The sequence below is a fragment of the Esox lucius genome, chromosome 5 (assembly GCF_011004845.1).
Source record: "Esox lucius isolate fEsoLuc1 chromosome 5, fEsoLuc1.pri, whole genome shotgun sequence".
NCBI lineage: Eukaryota > Metazoa > Chordata > Actinopteri > Esociformes > Esocidae > Esox > Esox lucius.
The window spans coordinates 36,199,991-36,219,268 of NC_047573.1; the positions used below are offsets into that span (position 1 = coordinate 36,199,991).

General features: G+C 39.8%; 1 protein-coding gene across 2 annotated transcripts in view; it reads left to right on the top strand.

The window, feature by feature from the left end:
• atrnl1b (attractin-like 1b) overlaps positions 1–19,278 on the top strand; it is a 264,456-nt gene that overhangs the window by 41,438 nt on the left and 203,740 nt on the right. The window contains exons 16-20 of one of the 2 annotated variants that reach the window (XM_020045075.2): positions 786–999; positions 1,421–1,609; positions 4,853–5,089; positions 7,740–7,877; positions 8,483–8,580. In XM_020045075.2, the coding sequence (XP_019900634.2) occupies positions 786–999; positions 1,421–1,609; positions 4,853–5,089; positions 7,740–7,877; positions 8,483–8,550 (846 nt within the window). In that variant the 3' untranslated portion in view covers positions 8,551–8,580. Of the gene's footprint in view, positions 1–785; positions 1,000–1,420; positions 1,610–4,852; positions 5,090–7,739; positions 7,878–8,482; positions 8,581–17,993; positions 18,088–19,278 lie in introns of those variants that run through there. The other variant, XM_029119865.2, reaches the window with a different exon arrangement.

The following is a 19,278-nucleotide window of genomic DNA, read 5'->3' on the forward strand; positions in this document are numbered from 1 at the left end:
TTAGTTTGAGATCTGGGGAATTTGGAGGCCAAGTCAACACTTTGAACTTGTTGTTGTGTTCCTCAAACCATTCCTGAACCATTTTTGCTTTGTGGCATGGATCATTATTCTGCTGAAAGAGGCCAATGCCATCAGGGAATACCATTGCTATGAAAGGATGCACATGGTCTGCAACAATGCTTAGGCAGGTAGTATGTGTCAAAGTAACATCCACATGAGTTTCAGGACCCAAGGTTTCCCAGCAGAACATTGCCCAAAGCATCACACTGCCTCTTACCGGCTTGCCTCCTTCCCATAGTGCATCGTTGTGCCATGTGCTCTCCAGGTAGGCGTCCCACACACACCCGGTCATCCACATGATGTAAAAGAAAAGTGATTCATCAGACCAGGCCACCTTCTTCCATTTCTCCGTGATCTTGTTCTGATGCTCAGGTGCCCATTATAGGCGCTTTTGGCAGTGGACAGGGGTTACGCAGCCCCTTACGCAACAAACTTTGTTGCACTGTGGGTTCTGACACCTTTCTATCAGTACCAGCATTAAACTTTTCAGCAATTTGAGCTACAGTAGCTGGTCTGTTGGTTTGGACCACACGGACGAGCCTTCGCTCCCCACGTGCATCAATGAGCCTTGGCCGTCCATAATGTTATGGCTGATAAGTGTTTGGAGGGGCTGGAGAAGGGTTCTGGCAAACCCTTGACTAAACCAGATTGACTTAATATCTGCTATGGAATCTGTTAGGGCTGCATACGTTGTATTTAAACCTGCATGTATTTTTTTTAAACAGAGACTTTCACCCTGGGTGGGCCTGCGCAAGATCAATGTTTCATACTGGGGCTGGGAGGACATGTCCCCGTTCACAAACTCCTCCCTCCAGTGGCTGCCCGGCGAACCTAACGACTCTGGCTTTTGCGCTTACCTGGAGGAAACCCAGGTGTCGGGGCTGAAAGCCAACCCCTGCACTGCCACCGCCGATGGACTAATCTGCGAAAAACCAGCAGGTAAAAGGGGAAGATAAGGTGGAAATGGGAGAGAGAAACAGACCCCTGATGTTTTGGGGACTAGTCTTCTGGGGTCCAACACTCAACAAGACATTACAGGCAAATAAAGAGGTTCTGCAGGTTTATTTAAATGTAAAAATCAAGAATGACAACATGTAGACATCAGAGGTTTCAGATGATCATGTTTCTCACTAAGTGCTTTACATTAACGTTCTAATAGGGAGTATCGTGTTTTTTACTTTTCTGGTTTCTGTGTAGCTCAGTTGGTAGTATGTGGCACTTGCTACAGCAGTTGTGGGTTTGATTCCCACGGGGCGCCAGTACGTAACGTGTCCATTCACTACTGAATAAGAGTCTGCAAAATTATACAAATCTATCCACAGCATTTACTTAGTAAAACACCCACATCTCGCCCTTTCAGTGAGCCCCAACCAGAGCGCTCGGCCATGCAAAACACCATGCTCCCTCCGTGCCAGCTGTGCCAACTGTACCAGCCAGTCCATGGAATGCATGTGGTGTGGCAGCGCACAGCGCTGTGTGGACTCCACCGCCTATGTCATCTCCTTCCCTTACGGCCAATGTCTGGAATGGCAGACTGGCGATTGCCTGGGTGAGACTTTGTGTGTGTTGGGTAGTGAGTTTTTTTTGTTTGAGGAGGGGTGCGTGCGTGCGTGTGTGTGTGTGCATGCTCGTGTGTGTGCATGTGTCTGTGTGTTGGAAAGGATGAGGTGAGAGCTGTGTGCGGGGTGAATATTTGAAGGCCGAGGTGGACTGTGAGTATTTGAATGCTTTGCAGTGCGTGCATGTGTTTTTTTATGTAAAGCTGTAATGCATTCCTTAGAATGACTGATGATGAATACGGACAGAGGATTGTCATTCCTAGCTGGAAGAATAGATTAATAGAAACTTATATTGATAACATTTCTCTTTGTCATTGTCTCTAGTTCACTCTCTCTGTCTGTTTCTCTCCCTCTTTATGCTTTCTTTACCTGAAAAGAGATTTTTTTTTAACTTGACAAATTGGAAATCACGACATTCGGAAGAACATTTACATAATAGAAAAGACAATAGTGTTTTAAAAACATTTGTGAAAAATAGCCCTTTGAACTCAGTTCTTTGTCATTCCATTTAAAGGTTGAAAATAGTTTAAGGGTTTAAACTGACATCAGAGCTTAGGCCCTTTGCTTTACTGCTGTCTACAGCTTTCAGCATACAGGTTTCTAAAAGTACCATGTTATGCGAAAACATTTCCACATCCCTTCCACTAATTGGCCTACACAAATAGTAATGTCAACACTGTAAATTGAGAGGATAAAAATATTGATTTTCAACTGTAGGAGATTGAATGGCAGGAGAGAGGAAGTAGTAAGGGTTGAGACAGGGAATTGAACCTTTGTCTCTGGGGTGTTGTCCATATGCTTATACCACCAGAGGATTGAGAATGCAAGAGTCAATGTGTTAGGAACGTTGAGATGTTAATGATCATAAATACTGGTTTGAGTCAGAATTTTCAGTATCATTGTATATGATCAGTATCATGTTTAAGGTACGTTTATAAATACATTTGACCAAACTGTTCAGTGTTTGTCACCAAAAACTACCTTGAAACGAGTCCAAACTAAAGGTGTAGTTCAAATTCCCAAGCTGTATGATTTGTCTGTAATAGTTAATTTGTGTTGAGAATGTGTCATTTTGTCGGCTACATTGACATTTCCTTCTAGTCGAGATTGTCTCGAGTGGAGATGTGATCATTGTTTTGCCTTTAAGGAAATCTAATGTTTGGTATCAAAAAGAATAGCGCCTCAACATTTACATTATTTTGGTATTATGTTGTTCCCTTTTAAATGTAAAGGGTGAAAAAAATCTATCTTTGAATTAAAAAAATTACAATTTACACTGGCTTATAGCAGTGGTCTGGCGGAGTTTGGTCCTCTCAAGAGAAGGAAAGGGAAGACTGTAGGTCACATCTATGATGGGATCTCTCCCTGTTTTTTCCGTGTCCGCTATGTGAAGGCTGTCTGTCCATTTAACCTTCCTCCATGTGTACACTGATATTATATACGCTACTGGTCAAAAGTTTTAGAACCACCCCTATTTATTTTTCCAGTTTGTATTGAACTTTAAGCAGTTCAAGTCCAGTGAATAACCTGAAATGGTACAAAGGTAAGCGGTAAACTGCCAAAGGTTAAAGCATTTCCAAAAACCAAATACAATTATGTACATTTCAGAGTTATAAAAAATGACATTTTCAGACTTTTTGTTTTGCAGCAATGGAACTAAATTAAGCCTTGAAATTTGATGCCAACAATTCCTACTGGTGTCCTAACTTTTGTAAATCCTCTTTCTGTATTATAGTAGTGTTGGAACCGGCTGTGTTACTACACCCTTATAAGCATTATTTGGACAGTATTGTACTGCAGGAAGTAGTATATTTCAATTATAATGGTGAGAAAAGGGCAATTGACAAAGGAAGACACAGGCCATTATTTCCCCTAAAAGTGCTGTTCTTTCCTTTAGAGACTTTTACTGCACCATAAAAAGACACTTGGTTAATGACAGGAAGAAGTCTGACAGACCCAAAGCCACAACAGAATCAGAAGACAGGTTTCTGAGAGTCAACAGCTGTCATGAAATGTGGCTCACAGGACAACTGCTTCAAGCACAGCTTGACACTGGTTGAAGTAAGCAAGCCTCATGTTCAGCTGTGAATTGAAGACTTTGAGCTGCAGGTTTTACTGGTCGATTGGCAGTAAGAAAGCCATTGCTAAGCTGGCAAAATAAGAAAAAAATTATTGGCTTTGCCAAGTGGACTACTGAAGACAAGGGATGTGCATTGGACATGAGTTTATTAGCTTAATAGTATGTGTTATTGTTTGAATAGTATTTTGGTTAACCGAAATACGTTTTTTATCAACTGCAGCTAACACATGAGCGCTACTACATAACGCATAAAGGTGTAGGTGTCATTCTTATCTAGCATCAACCCAATGGCCGTTCGTGTGAGAAAAGCACGCTTCAGTTGGGATTTAGCATTTCTGAAGAAGAAATAACAATTGTTACTTTGATTGGAATGGGTAAATGATGGTTGATTTCCAATTTGAGGCCCTTGGGCCCTCCTCTCCAGATAGAGATGGAAAAGCATTACGGCTAAGTGGCTCCACTTTTCCATTATTATTACCTGTTGTCATGGTTTCAAATCCATTAGTAGGATGTTGAAGATTATTTGACAGAAACTGAGGTGATGGCTGAATCTATTTTTCCCAATATAGTGGTGGCATTTTTCTTGTAAGTGTCTTTTCTGAGTACAATAGGCTTAACTAACAAACAATTCGGAGGTCTTGACATTTGGGCTCCAACTGACAATTGCAATCACTGCTAGGTGCCTTTCTAAAGGTTGCTCTTCTTGGCCATGGTGACATAAGACTATATCCTCCTTTAGAGTTTGTTGACTTTTTGTCAGTTCATTTAATTTGAAAGTTGTGTTATTTACAAGTGAAACATTTATGAAATGAGACAATTTCTACTAATAGACAATTTCTAACACAATAACAAATCTAAGTACAAATAACACACTGATAATGATAAAATTCCAAATTATACTCTTGCTTTCCCTCTTCCCTCTTTTTCTGTTTGTGCTTCTTTACTTGCTCAACGGACAGTAGGTTTGCCCATTCCCCCCCCCCCCCTTGTTTATATGAATGCTCAATGACTGTATTGTAAGTGAAGGTGAGTGGGTGCTTCTATAAATGCTTTGTGGGTGTTTAATATGTTATTAATTGACTGGTTTGTGATCTGACAACTTACAATTCCTTTTTTTCCCCTGTTTCTGTCACTTCACGCTGTACATCTCCAGCTCAGAATTGCTCGGGTCTGCGCACGTGCAGCCAGTGTCTGGAGCAGCCAGAGTGTGGCTGGTGTGGGGACCCCAGTAGCACAGGCAGGGGTCAGTGTATGGAAGGCTCCTACCGAGGACCCATGAAGAGCCCGCCCAAACAGGGTCAGAACCAGGGCCAGATCCAGGAAATGACCCTGGAGCTGGGCCTGTGCCCTAAGGATAAAGGCTACGAGTGGGCCTTCATCCACTGCCCTGGTTAGTATTAGCGTTTGGATGGGTTGATGGCCACCTGTACTTGTGTGTAAACATTACACACACGCACAGTTATTTCCGGTATTATTTCATAGTGACTGAAATATATTGTATGAGCGATACCATTACACCAATCTATAGCTACAGATTTCATTTACCCTATGGAAATAATACCATCCAATTGACTTTCTGCAGCCTTTCAAAACTAAGAGTGTATCATGCTACGGTTGTCCTAACCACAGCGTGTAAGCTGATAGGATGAGTTTACCCAACGTTACTTTGGGTAGGATCAAACTGGAGTTTTCAGTCATTGTGTTCCTGCGATTGTGACTGATACTTGTAGTACTGGATTTCAGCAACGTGTGATGTTAATTTAAAGTTTTTTGTGATGTCTACATAATATAATATGGATGCCCTGAGGCACAAGGCAGTAAAATTGTTTTATCTTGTTTGAACGACTTGGGCAAAGAATTGATGGGTAAATTATTTTAAACTTTTTTTTTTTTGTTCAAATGAGATGAACTTAGTCTCTGGGCCCAATTTTTTTTGATACCTTGGGCTCCAGGGCTTCTGTAATATAACTTGTATGAAATAGTCAAAAATGATAATAATATATATATAGTGTTGCGTTGTCAGAGGTACGGGAAAAAATCCATTAGGTTCCTAAAAATAGTACAACATCTAAAAAATGAAAACACTCAAAGTTAAACACAAGCTAACAAGCAATAACAACCAGTGAATTGTTATGAGGAACTTCTGACTGCTATTAGGTCCAGTGTAAAGTGGGAAAATTGTCCTTCTCACTCATAATAATTCCTGGGTTTGAGTGCCTTTTAGGTTTTATAAAATGGAGCTGTCAAATAGAAATAAAAGATAGAACCATATGTTTAATAAAACAAATACAGTGGTTTGATCACTACACTTGAAACTCTAGTGCCCTCAATGAATATTAGGACAGTAAAGTAAAAATTGCTATTTTTTGCTGTGCACTCAAGGCATTTGAAAATATGATTAAAAGGTGAATGAGCTAAAAGCACTGTTATTTCTCGGTGTTTCAACTAATAACAGCAGTTTCAAAGTTCTGTCACCCATTTGATGGGCACATAATTTGTGACAATTCAACTTAATGCAAATGTGACATGTATAAAGGGTACTATTCAGTCACAATTCCTTTGTATGCCAAAACAGCAAGTGAGTATTTTGACCCATTGACATCACTAAGGTTTTGGTATTCTGTGAGATGCTTTGCCAAGCCATAAGTACAGACATTTGTGTAAATGCCACAAGTTGCTTGTTTTGGAGAGTTTCTAACTTCAGTGTCTTTTTTCAGCAAGTCAAATGCTTGTTCAATCATATTTAAATCAGGAGATTCACTTGGCCATTCTAAATCTTTCCACTTTCTTTCCCTGTAGAACTCTGTTTTTGTTGGTTTTGTTGACAGTGTGTTTTGTGGGTCATGGCCTTGCATCACCCAGTGAGTCTGGTGGCATTTTCTTGTATGTTGATAGACAAGAGGCTTCGGTTCACTTCTGAATTCTTTCTGTTGCTGCCATCATTTGTTTCATAATCAGTAAAGATGAGTGAGCCCATTCCAGAGGCCATCATGCAGGCCCATGCTATGACACTACCTCCTCCGTGCTTCACTCTTTACGCTTTTTGATCTCCATTTATTTAAAAAAAAAATCCACTTTAGCCTTCCAATTACTTTGATAAAGGTTAACCTTTGTTTCATCTGTCCTTAAAACTCTGCTCCAAAACTATAATGGCTGAACTCTCTACTTTTTAACAAATTCAAATGTTCTGTTTTGATGCTGATCGGTGCTTCGCTTCTTGCAGTGTAATTCTGCGGCCAAAGTTTTATGCAAACAGTATATTGTGACACTTTTTCACACCAGAATTCTGGATTTTGGTCTGACATGCAAGGTTGTTTTTCACAGCTCTGGTAATTCTTTTGTCATCACTGATATTGTTTTCCTTGACCAACCTGGTTGTTGCCTTTTTCTCAATGTCCCAAACTGCTGATTTGGCCCATCTTTTATGCTATGTTTTTTCTTGAGTTCCTCTTTTCTTTTAGCATCCACATTACTTGCTTTTCTTTTATAGACAGTCTTTAGTCTTGTTAGATTATGCCTACTGACAGCAAATGCAGACTTCTAAGGCAGAAGCAGAGACTCCACATTCACAGCTCTTATGTGGGAACAATCAATGCAACAGGAAACACCTAAACAATTAGGAACACCTCTGAGCCAAATGTCCCATTACTTATGCTCACATAAAAAGGGGAACTCTGACAGTGCTATTATTCTCAGTTGGTGAAACATAAGTGTTGAAATGGAGAAAAAGTTTTGCAGATATTTTATACTTGGCTTCTATTAATATTTTTACTATATTTTGAAATGCCTTGAATGTACATCAAAAATGATAATGTTGACTTTACTGTCTCAATACTTATGGAGGGAACTGTAATCTGTGCCAAAGCCCGTCGTTAGTTACCTCCTTCTCCTTTCCTTAGCGTTCTAAGGTTTGATTTTAATCTTCATAAGTCATGATATTTCACTCTAAATGTGTCTTTGTGATGCATGGTGCAGCTGACATAACCCATACCAAATGTCAGACATATGAAAACATCACCATCCACTGTTTCTCTCCACAGCCTGTCAGTGCAACGGTCATAGCACCTGTGTGAACGGAAGTGTGTGTGAGCAGTGCCGGAACCTTACCACTGGGCCTCACTGTCAGACTTGCATGCCTGGTTACCATGGAGACCCCACCAATGGTGGCAAATGCCAAGGTGAGCACTCAACGCTAAGCAATCTTTCTGGAGATTAGTACTATTAGTACTACTAGTATTCTGGCATCAGTTTTGTCAAATATTAGGGTATTGATTTTGCTATCCATGCTCTTCCATGTTCTCTGTATCACTCCAATGCATGCTAGTATGTTCAAAATAATACTCAGAGAAAGTGACAATATTTAAACCATTGAGGGTTCAGATCTTCAAAGCCAGTTATCAATCTTGTTTTTGCAGATAAAACCTTTTATTTCCAATATCACACTTTACTGAGCCATTATACATGGCATTACAACAGATTTGTTTTTGTTTATGAGTTTAAGTTGTGGCTTAGTGTTTGCTCACGCAGTGTTTCAGAACACAACTTAAAATGACTGGGCAGGAATAGCACCGGGTCATCTGCTGATCTGAGTATGTGGCTGGAGCGGAAGCGTGGAGGGGTTTTAGAGTGGCAGCCACCTGTCCCGCTCAATTTCACTCCAGGAACACTCAGCCGTGTTTTAAGCCTTGTAAATGTGGACCAATAGGATGATTTTTGCGAACATTCACGATTGTTACACATGCACAATTTTTCCATTCCAAATATTATTTGTGCACCCAAGCAGGGCATTTTGCACCCACAAATGGAAGAAGAGAGACCGCAGTTACAAAACACTGCGTGCACAATTATTAGGCAAGTGAGAATTCTGATTGTATCATTATTTCAATGCACATTTTCCAACTACAAACCCTATAAACTTGAATGCTCATTGGATTGAATTACCCTCCAGTGCCACCATATTACAGAACTGCAACCTACCTGGAGTGTCCAGAAGTACAAGATGTCAAGTGCTCAGAGACATGGCCAAGGTCAAGAAGGCTGTAAGAAGACCACCAATGAATAAGATTCACACGTTGAAGCGTATAGATCGGGCAAAGAAATACCTGAAGACAGATTTTTCAAAGGTTTTAGGGACAGATGAAATGAGAGTGATTCTTGATGGACCAGATGGCTGGATCACTAATGGACACAGGGAATCACTTCAGTCAGGCACCAGCAAAGTGGAGGGGTACTGGTATGGGCTGCTATCATTAAGGATGAGTTAGTTGGACCTTTTTGGGTTGAAGATGGACTGAAACTGAACTCCCATACGTACTGCCAGTTTCTGGAAGATTCTTTCTTCCATTGGTATAGGAAGAATTCCTCAGCCTTCAAAAAGGCCATGATCTTTATGCAGGACAATGCTCCATCATATGCATGCAAGTACTCCACTGTTGGCTAGCAAGCAAGGGCCTCAAAGATGCCCGAATAATGACCTGGACCCCCTTCCTCACCTGACTTAAATCCTATTGAGAATTTGTGGGCCCTTCTCAAATGTCAGATTTACAGTCAGGGAAGACAATACACCCCTTTGAACAACATTTGGGAGGCTGTAGTTGCTCAAGAGTTGATCAAGAACAGATCAAGATCCTCCATGGATGGAAGGCTCATGGCAGTTATTGTCTATATTGGTCACTGAATATTTTTGAAAAGACAAACATTTGAATTAATTGTCATTTAGTGTTACTTATTTGTTACACATTTAAAAAAAAATTGAGAATAAACAAGTGAGTTGGGAGAAACTGTTTTTGTAATTTAGTTGCCTAATAATTGTGCACACTAATATATTCCCCTGGGAAAGATTTGTTTAACATTCAGGTTTGAGGTTCAATAATATTTTGGATTGACATAAAGCATTGTGATTGTTCAACAATAAAATACATCTTGAGAAATATGATTTGCCTAATAATTGTGCACGCAGTGTAAAAATATAGTGACATTGTGATTGTTACTAAGTTATAGGAGAATCTAGCCTGAATTGACAGCTGCTAGATGTGCATTTCTACCACTACTCCCTGCTTTTAGCTTTCTCGTCAGACCGCAATGCATTTTGGAGAGAATTTTGAATGTTTGTGGGCTAGAAACTGCACAAGCTGGACTGGTGGAATAAAATGAGCCAGACTGCAAAGCTGCATTTCTTTAGTATACAGATTCCATAAACCTTAAAATTAGAGCCCCCCTTATACATAAATAATGGTATCTTTACAAGAACTATGAACAGACAAGTCATTTAGGAAAAACAGTCTGACTTCTTCTCTGTTTAAGGATGCTGTTGCAGGAGTACTCATGTAACAAATGTATATGTGCACTTAAACTATAACACAATTGATTGTCCGTAGTGAAAATTACTCCACTTAGCAAGAAACTGAACCGCTGTTCTTCTCCTTGTCCTGTCTCTGGTGGGTATAGGATTTATTATATACTTATAATAGGTAAGTTCTTTGTTGTAAGCAGGCTCATGTTGTCAGTCACAACTATGAGCTACTTGCCTATATTAACCTAGCAATTAAACATTGCTTTGCCCAAAAATTTTTCATTTCATCTATCTTTAGACACTTGAATCCAAATGGTAATCAACATAATCATGAAGGTAGATGCGCTGTTTGTTCAATTATTTTGTAAACAATGGAGAAATATGGAGTGCTGCTTTTTTCTTTCTGTGTGCATGCAAAGATTTTGAGCGGCATGGGAACAATACAGTTGAATGTTTGGATTGGTACAGAAGGACTGCTCTTTGAGTGGGATATCAAACTGCTCAGCTCCGCTCACATACTCTTCTGTGGTCAAGGGTACATGGGCTGCATGTGGGATCTGAGGTATTCACTCATGACAGTTCTTTGTCAGTATGGACACACACACACAGAGCGATTCAAAGGTTAGCTTGTTAGATGCATTGATTATCAAGGATATAAATAACACCTTGTTCTCCACACACCAAGGCTGTTGACAAAGAACAGTTCCTCTGGTTCCTGTTTGTGTTCATGTAGTTCTGCAAATCTGAAGGCCACGCACAGCCAGCCTGTGTGCGTGGCCGAGGCTTGAGCACCAGCACCGCAAGCCTGCACCGATAGCCGAGTTTATTCAGGTGCAACATGAGAAGCTGTTTCAATTCCTTATCAGCATAAGCCTGCTAGACTCACAAACACGCAACGGAATTAGGGTGAGGCACAAAGTGACACAAATTGCGATTCACTGTAATGGCCAACAGGTGGCACTGCCGCACCTTGAATAGTGACTGGCCACTTTGCCACATTCAAAACATCTTGGTGGTGGGAAATAAAGGCACCAGATAAAAGGTAATAAATTAATGGTTGGCTAGACCCACCAGTGACAATGCAGACACATTGTTCCATATGGTTACACAAATACTTCTCAACCCTGTCCAGACCTCCAACCATTTTTCATGTTTGTTTTAGTCCTGATTTGGCACGCCTGATTCAATTAGTCAAGGACGTTATGGGCAGACATTTTTATTACGAGGCCGGGCCCAAGGGCGGTTGGGTTGAATGGGAAAGGGACAGTTAGTGGAGCAGAGCCAGTTGCTCTTGCTCCCTTTATGTTAACACCCACTTACAGGCCCAGGACTGTGTAGAAAAAATAACTGTTCAAGCCAGTCTGTCATCTTTATGAAGATCCTTCATTTTAGTTGATGTTGACTAGTTAATCAGTTGTATTAGATTAGGGCATCTAAGGCAATGCAATTCCTATTGATTCTTATGGAGTGGGTTCAGAAACCCTGGTTTAGGCCATACTAAAAGCCTGTAAGATGTCTGAACAAGTTTTGATGTGTTTTTTACCTTGGTTATATTTATCAAAATGCTATTCTTGCAGTGGGATTGTAACCTTTTTTGTCCTTTTGAGTTGACTATGCAGTAATGTGCACTACATTTCTAAATCAAATAACCTCCAAAACTGACTTTGAAATGAAAACACATTAAAAAAAAAAGTCTGAATGTAGAAAAACATTGCTTGAATGAAAAGCAACTGGCTTATTCTCAAACATGATCGGCTGACACATTTTTGCATTTACTATTTTGTCATTTAGCAGATGCATAAATATAGAGTGGATGTTTTCCGGTTGGGAGATTAGTAGTGGTGTAATTTAAACGCTGTTTCAGGACTGAATGATAAAGTCTCTCGCCGTAGAACTATCTTATTTTGAACACGTGTGCTCACTACCATTCAAAAGTTTGGGGTCACTTAGAAATATCCTTGTTATTGCAAGAAAAGCACATTTCTTTTCCGAAATACAGTGTAGACATTGTATAAGTTGTAAATAACTTGTAGTTGGAGATGGCTTATTTCCAAGGAAATTTCTACATAGGCGTACAGAGGCCCATTATCAGCAACCTTCAGTCCTGTGTTCCAGTGACACATTGTTTGCTAATCCAAGTTTATCATTTTAAAAGGCTATGTGATCATTAGAAACCTCTTTTGCAATTATGTTAACATAGCTGAACTGTTGTGCTGATTAAACAAGTATTAAAACTGGCTTTTAGACTAGTTGATTACCTGAAGCATCAGGAATTTTGGGTCCGATTACAGGCTCAGAATGGCCAAAAACAAAGAAACCTTCTTCTGAAACTCGTTAGTCTATTCATGTTCTGAGAAATGAAAGCTATTCCATGCAAGAAATTGCCAAGAAACTGAATATCTCCTACAATGATGTGTAATACTCCCTTCACAGAACAGCGCAAACTGGTTTGAACAGAAAGTGAGTTACAAAGAAAAAGTAATATCTCCGACTGGCCAGTGAATCGAAAAGATTAAGATGGGCAAAAGAACACAGATACTGGACACTTCGAAAAACAAGGACATTTCTAAGTGACCCCACATTTTTTACCAGTAGTGTGTACACACACACACACACACACACACACACACACACACACACTTGTGGTTTTTATTAATGCCTAAGTAATGCAAGCATAACTATGACCTGTAACGTGAAACCCTATTTTCAGTTGTAAGTGCATACAGTTCCTGTGTATTGACTTGGTTGTATCTCATTGAGTTTGTTGTGTCTCTACCCAGCTGTGGTAGTAGCACCCCTATGGTACTTGGGTGCACTGAAGTACCTATTTCAAGTAGTAGAAACCCCTTGCTTTACAGCCTGAGTAACAATACATTGACCAGGACGACATGCCAAAGTGATAATTTCACCACTAACTAGAATTTCTATCGTAATTAGTGTCCTGTCCGGTCTGACATATAATGTTGTCATGTTTCAATATAAGGAGTCATGCTAAAGCCATTTAAATAAGATAAGCTTGAAACAGTGTTTAGTTTCATGTACACCTCAGACTGTATTACAGCCTGCCATCCTGAGTTGATCACGGGAATGCAGTGATGTCATTCTCAGCACGCCTCATTTGTGACTGAGGAAATTGTAACCGAGGAAGGAGAAGGGAGAGTGGGAAGATGAGTATAACAGCTGATCAAAGAAAATAAATGGAAATAAAAACAAAAGGCAGATAGATTGCCTTTCTTATGTTCAATCCTGGGCTCAAAGGGACAGTTCACCCAAGTACAATATATGTTAATGATGTTTGCAAATGGTTCAGAGAAAATCTCTTGAAGACAAATTGCTAGGTCCTTGTATCCATGAAGGTTGCAAAAAGGAAGTAGGGACTCAAGCTTGAATCTGTTTCTAACAACTCATGTATGCATATTGTAAGACTACTTGGCACCACAGACGACAAAGGCCAAGTGAGCCACATGGCGCCTACTGATATTTCCTCCAACATGAGGTCAACACATTCTGCGCCATCAAAACTGGAAAGCCTATGCTGCTCTGGACAACCAGGTGTTCCGGTTCTGAGGCTGACTCTAAAAAGTAGGGATGCGCCGATACTGAGTTTGTGTACCCGTACTCACAGAAGTATACCGATAACACGTCATGATAACATTAAGTGAAACTCGATGGTTGTGTCGCCTCTGGACGCATAAGTAGAGAATATAGAACTGAAATTGGTAGAGCGGGAAGATGGACATTTCAGCAATGACACAAGTAAGAGTGCAAGCTCTAAAAAGGAAAAAAACTAACGATGTTTGATTAGAAAAACACTAATCAAACATTGTTAGGCACAACACAGCGCAGAGTTGAATGAGTATGCTAATGCTACTGTAGCAGCACAGAACCACAACAACAGCTGAAACAACTGAAACACTGGAGAAGCTAAATAAAATGAGAGACAGCCCGCGGGCAGTACAAAATGAAAGAGAAGATTCAATGAATCGCGCACAGTTTACTATCACTGCTGCCCTGCTGCTCATTTACCTGTCAGGCAGGAGCTGTACAGAAGCATGGGTCTGGTACTCAGAGGCTTGGAAGGACAGTTTCTATCTATACATTTTCAGATACTGAACATCTGAAAAACATGACTCTGCTCAGCAGTCCACTAAGTTTCATGCACACACTCAACCATACATAACAAACACATGTACTCAGTGTTAATATATATTTATATACAGTACCTTTCAAAAGTTTGGACACCTACTACAAGGGTATTTCTTTAGTTTTACTATTTTCCACATTGTAGGAATGAATCATGTAGTAAACAAAAAAAGTGTTAAACTAATGAAAATACAGCTCTGGAAAAAATTAAGAGACCTGCACCTTTGTCTTTCCTTTCCAAAAAAGTTGAAATGGAAAGTTTTGAGTGAGGAACAGAAGTGTTCAATTTACAGTGGTCTCTTAATTTTAACCCTTCTGTTCCACACTCAAAACCTTCCTTTTCAACTTTTCTGGAAAGGAAAGAAAAAGGTGCAGTGGTCTGTACATTCTTTCTGGAGCTGTACATTTTAGATTCTTCAAAGTAGCCACCCTTTGCCTTCATGTCTTTGATGAGCTTTGCACACTCTTGGTATTCGCTCAACCAGCTTCATGAGGTAGTCACCTAGAATGCTTTTCCAACACTCTTTAAGGAGTTCCCACATATGCTGAACACTTACTGGCTGCTTTTCCTTCAATCTGCGGTCCAATCCCAAACCATCTCGATTGGGTTGAGGTTTGGTGATTTGTAGAGGCCTGGTCATCTGATGCAGTACTCAGTCATTCTCCTTGTTGGTCAAATTGTCCTTACAATGCCTGGAGGTGTGTTTTGTGGCATTGTCCTTTTGAAAATGGTGGCATACTGCTGCAGAATGCTGTGGTAGCTATGCTGGTTGTGTGCCTTGAAGTCACCAGCAAAGCACCCCACACCATCCCATCATGCTTTGCAGTGGGAACCACTAATGCCATATCATCCAATCACCCACTCTGCGTCTCACAAAGACATGGCGGTTGGAACCTAAAATCAGAAATTTGGACTCATCAGACCAAAGGACAGATTTCCGTCTGTCTAATGTCCATTCCTCATGTTTCTTAGCCTTTCTTATTGATGTCCTTAAGTAATTATTTCTTTGCAGCAATTCAACCATAAAGGCCTGAATTATACCATAATTTATGGTTGGCCTGAATTATAAATTATAAAGGCCTGTGTCCTCTAAACCGTTGATGTTGAGATGTGTCAGTTATTATAACTCTGAAGCATTTATTTGGGCTGCGATATGAGGTATTGTTAACACTAGAACCACCAGGCCTTCAGACCCCCATTATCAGCCAGAGCCGAACGCCGTTTCACATCATCTGCTTACGAAATTGTCCCTGTTAGCATACACATTCTCCTCTGCAGCATCACCATCCAGCTAGAGCATCAGTTCATCTACTGAGTTATCAAACTATATAGAAGTCTAAGAAATAATGAATTACAGAATTTGTCTGTTTTAAATGGTTAATGAATTTGGAAATTACAAGAATGTGTTCGTATTGAAGGTCTTATACAGGAAAAAAAACTATTCAGATAAGAATACGAAGAACCATTATTTCTAAGAACACAGGCTATAGTATTTTCAATAATTTATTCGGCCCTACGAATGTACGAAAAGAAAATTAAACAACCCTTAAATTATTCAAAGATAAATCCATTAGAATTTATTTCATTTTGATCTCATTTTGATGATGTACAAGGTAAAATAAGAGACATTATCGACCAGTTTGTGCCAATCAAAGGATATACACATGAATAGCCATACATAGGCCTAAAGCACGGTTGCTTGATAAACACGATACATTTCAAATAATGAATAACACACAGGCTACAGCCTATTCATAGAAATAACATTTATAGATCCAAGGATAGGTAGCCTCTCTTCAAGTAAAAACATTGCAGTGTATTATTCAATTAGTTTGACTAGCAGAGTAAAAGGATGATCAAAGAATGATTTACAGTAGCCTACACTGTTATGGTGCCTCCTGTGATCACACCACCCTCCTGGGGAAGCTTGACTACATTGCTCCCTGTTGCAGGCCTATTAGCCACCACTGGCCATTCTTCCGACTGCTAGCATCGCCATTCATGGAGCACCCTGAACTCTCCACTATTACACACACCTGTTCCTCATCACATCACCCCATACTTCCCATCATTATGCACACCGGATCTGTGTCTTTGTGGAGTATTGTCTGATAGTTGTTTGTGTGTGTTAGTTGTTTTTCTCGTCTAGAGCCCTTGTTCCTTTATATTTGTTCTAGCTGTTTCTGACTTCATTGTTTTTATTGCCCATTATGCTTTTCAGCTTTGTAAACCTTTGTTTCACCGTTCAATAATGACATTTAAAACTATAAATTTGATTAGCAGAGAAAAAGGATAATCTTCCTCTTCATTATTATTAACTGACCTACTGAAAGGTGGACAAGCCTGTGTAAATGCACATAATGGAATTAAGATGTTGCCTAACTTTACTATCTCAATGGAAAATTATAAATGCACTGAATAAAAATAAATACCAATGTGACAGTTGTTTTAGTCACATTCTAGTCATTGCATTGTTTTCTTTTAAATAATGAATATTTTAGCTACTGTACCTTTTATTTGCATCATGTGCACATTCAAAAAGCCTAGTCTATCTTCAGTAGGTTTGAGTAGGCTGATTAAAAACTCAAACTAAGACTAAAATTGACTTTTTGAAATAAATACTGGTTTGCAGTGTAATTTTGCCCCTTTCCCTTCCCTTCTCATACTGCAGGCATGGTCATCTCTGCTCCTCAGAAACCTTTTTGGTATGGAAGGAAGCCATGCACTCTAGTTTCTGACCACTCTCCAAATGCTGACATTCCAAAACAAATCGTAATTTATTATTATTCATTTTGTTTTACATTTTACTTTCCCAATCAAACGTGTTGTGTATATGGTTAATCTGCCATTAACACCTGAGATCCCTTGTGCGTATATAAACCGTTTGCAAAGTGAATTAGAGCAGTAAATAGTGATGTGATGATTCATTCTGATTCATAGTTCTGACTGGACAAATCTGACGAGAAGAGAGCTGGCAAAAGGAGGATTGCTTGTTTCAAATTGTAGATGCCATTGCCAGTTCCATTTGGCAAGGCACTTAACTTCTCCCAGCTGTTTATGTCTATTTGGGAAGGCTTGGGTAAAGTGAAGTCATATTTCAGTTGGACCTTGTCTACAGTTGATGAATAAAATGATCTTCATTTTTAAATGCAAATCTTCTCCCCCAGCCCAGGACCAGGTGATCAGTACGATGAAAATTAACTGGTTTCAGACTCACTTTAACTTCTAAACTTTTGACCAAGTTCAAACTGAGATTGAAGTTCTTGCTTTAGCTAGTTGATATTCCTTTGACACTATTTTGTTGGAATAAATTGACAGGGAGGCAGTCAGGAAGGCTGATGCATATTAGGCACTCTGGCATGCTACTCTTTTGAAGCCTCATCACCATTTTTCCATAATTCACCAATACGGCACGCTCTTACCCATGCTGGCAGTTGTGGGAGTTACTGCCTGGGGCCCAGTTTTATTCCTATTGTCTGGTGACCTCTGGAGGTTACGGTCAGCCATTACCATGCAGGAGTAACAACTAATGCTTCCATATGTGTGTATAATTGCATTCTGGGAAGTGTAGGCCCATGAGTGGCCTCAGCACGGCTTAACTTTAATACATGCATGTAAGCCCACTCACTGACTACCTTTTAAGCCTTGATTGTGTGTTTCTGTTGTCATTGTTGAATTGGCTGTGACTCAGATCCTAGGAGCTTCATGCTCATTTATTTTTGTGATTCACCAAGGTGGTTGGTCATAAGGTTTCCACTTTACAGCATGCCCTGGATTACTAAACATTATCTCTGTCTGTCTATCTTCCCATCTTTCCTCATGTTTTCTCTATTTCCTTTTATGTATCTCTTTCTTCAGCCTGTAAGTGTAACGGTCATGCTAACGTGTGCCAGGTGCTGACGGGCAAGTGTTTCTGCACCACCAAGGGGATCAAAGGAGACCAGTGCCAGCTGTGAGTACCGTAAATATCCACAATTTGTAACATACCTGAGCAGTTATATATACACACACACACACATTTCAAACTAAAGTAAAGTTGGTCCCTGATGGTACCTCCTATCCGGCTAATGTTGACACAGTTAATTGTGTGTGGTAAAGTAGCCTCTCTCGGTCTCCGATTCCCTCGCCGTAAGCAGAATAGAAGCTTTAGTGTTTTTAATACCCTTAATGGTCCCAGAGTCATGTGGGGTCACTTTCCCTTTTTTCTCTTTTTTTCCTTCTTTCACACACAAACACACACATACACACGAAGTCACACACACACAAAAGGGTGGTTATTCATCCCCATGTCTTTAATAGGAAGATTAAGCACTATTTTCCCTAAGGGATAATCAACAAAAAGCTGTGTTAAAAGTATAGCTTAACATGGAAGGTGAGAGCCGCAACGCACTGTGCATATATACCTTCTACGGAGTTGCATAATTTTTTTGAGGTTGCATAGAGCCACGCTATATTGGCAATGAACTGTACCGCAAACACCCAAGATTATTTATTTCTGTTGTTACCAAAACAATTAGAACAGTGTCATTCCTGCTGTGTGCAGTCCCATAAACCAGTGGTTGACAAACTGAAATCAAAATACATATATACACACACGGGTGACAAAATAAAACCTGAATAAATGAGGCTCTGTTATGCCATAGTTGTCATTTTCCTGGCATAGTTTGGGTCCACTTGTCCTCTTTTAGGGAAGGGTAAAAAATTATTACAAAGTTATTTTGGGTAATCACCTTTATCTTATGATAAAACATTTCTAACCAGATGGGAGGGGTCTCTTCCAGGGTGACCATTCCCCCATCCGCAGGGCACAAGGGATCATTGAATGGTTTAATAAGTATGAAAATGGTGAATGATATGCTAAGGCCTTTTACAGTCATAAAATACAAGATATGATTTGAATAAAATACATTGTATATAATAAATCATTCAAAATATGTTTGTTTCTCCACAATCAGTCATGACTTGTCGCTAGGTCACATGTATCTGTGTTTGTTGCTAGTAGAGGGCAGATTTTAATGGGTTTCTATTAAGTGTTCCTAGCTTCTCTTCTGCACTTTGGGACATATTGTATGATTTGTCTCAATGGCTGAAATGCTGTTTCAGACAAAAATCTTCCAGGACCCAACTTCCCTGACAACTTCTT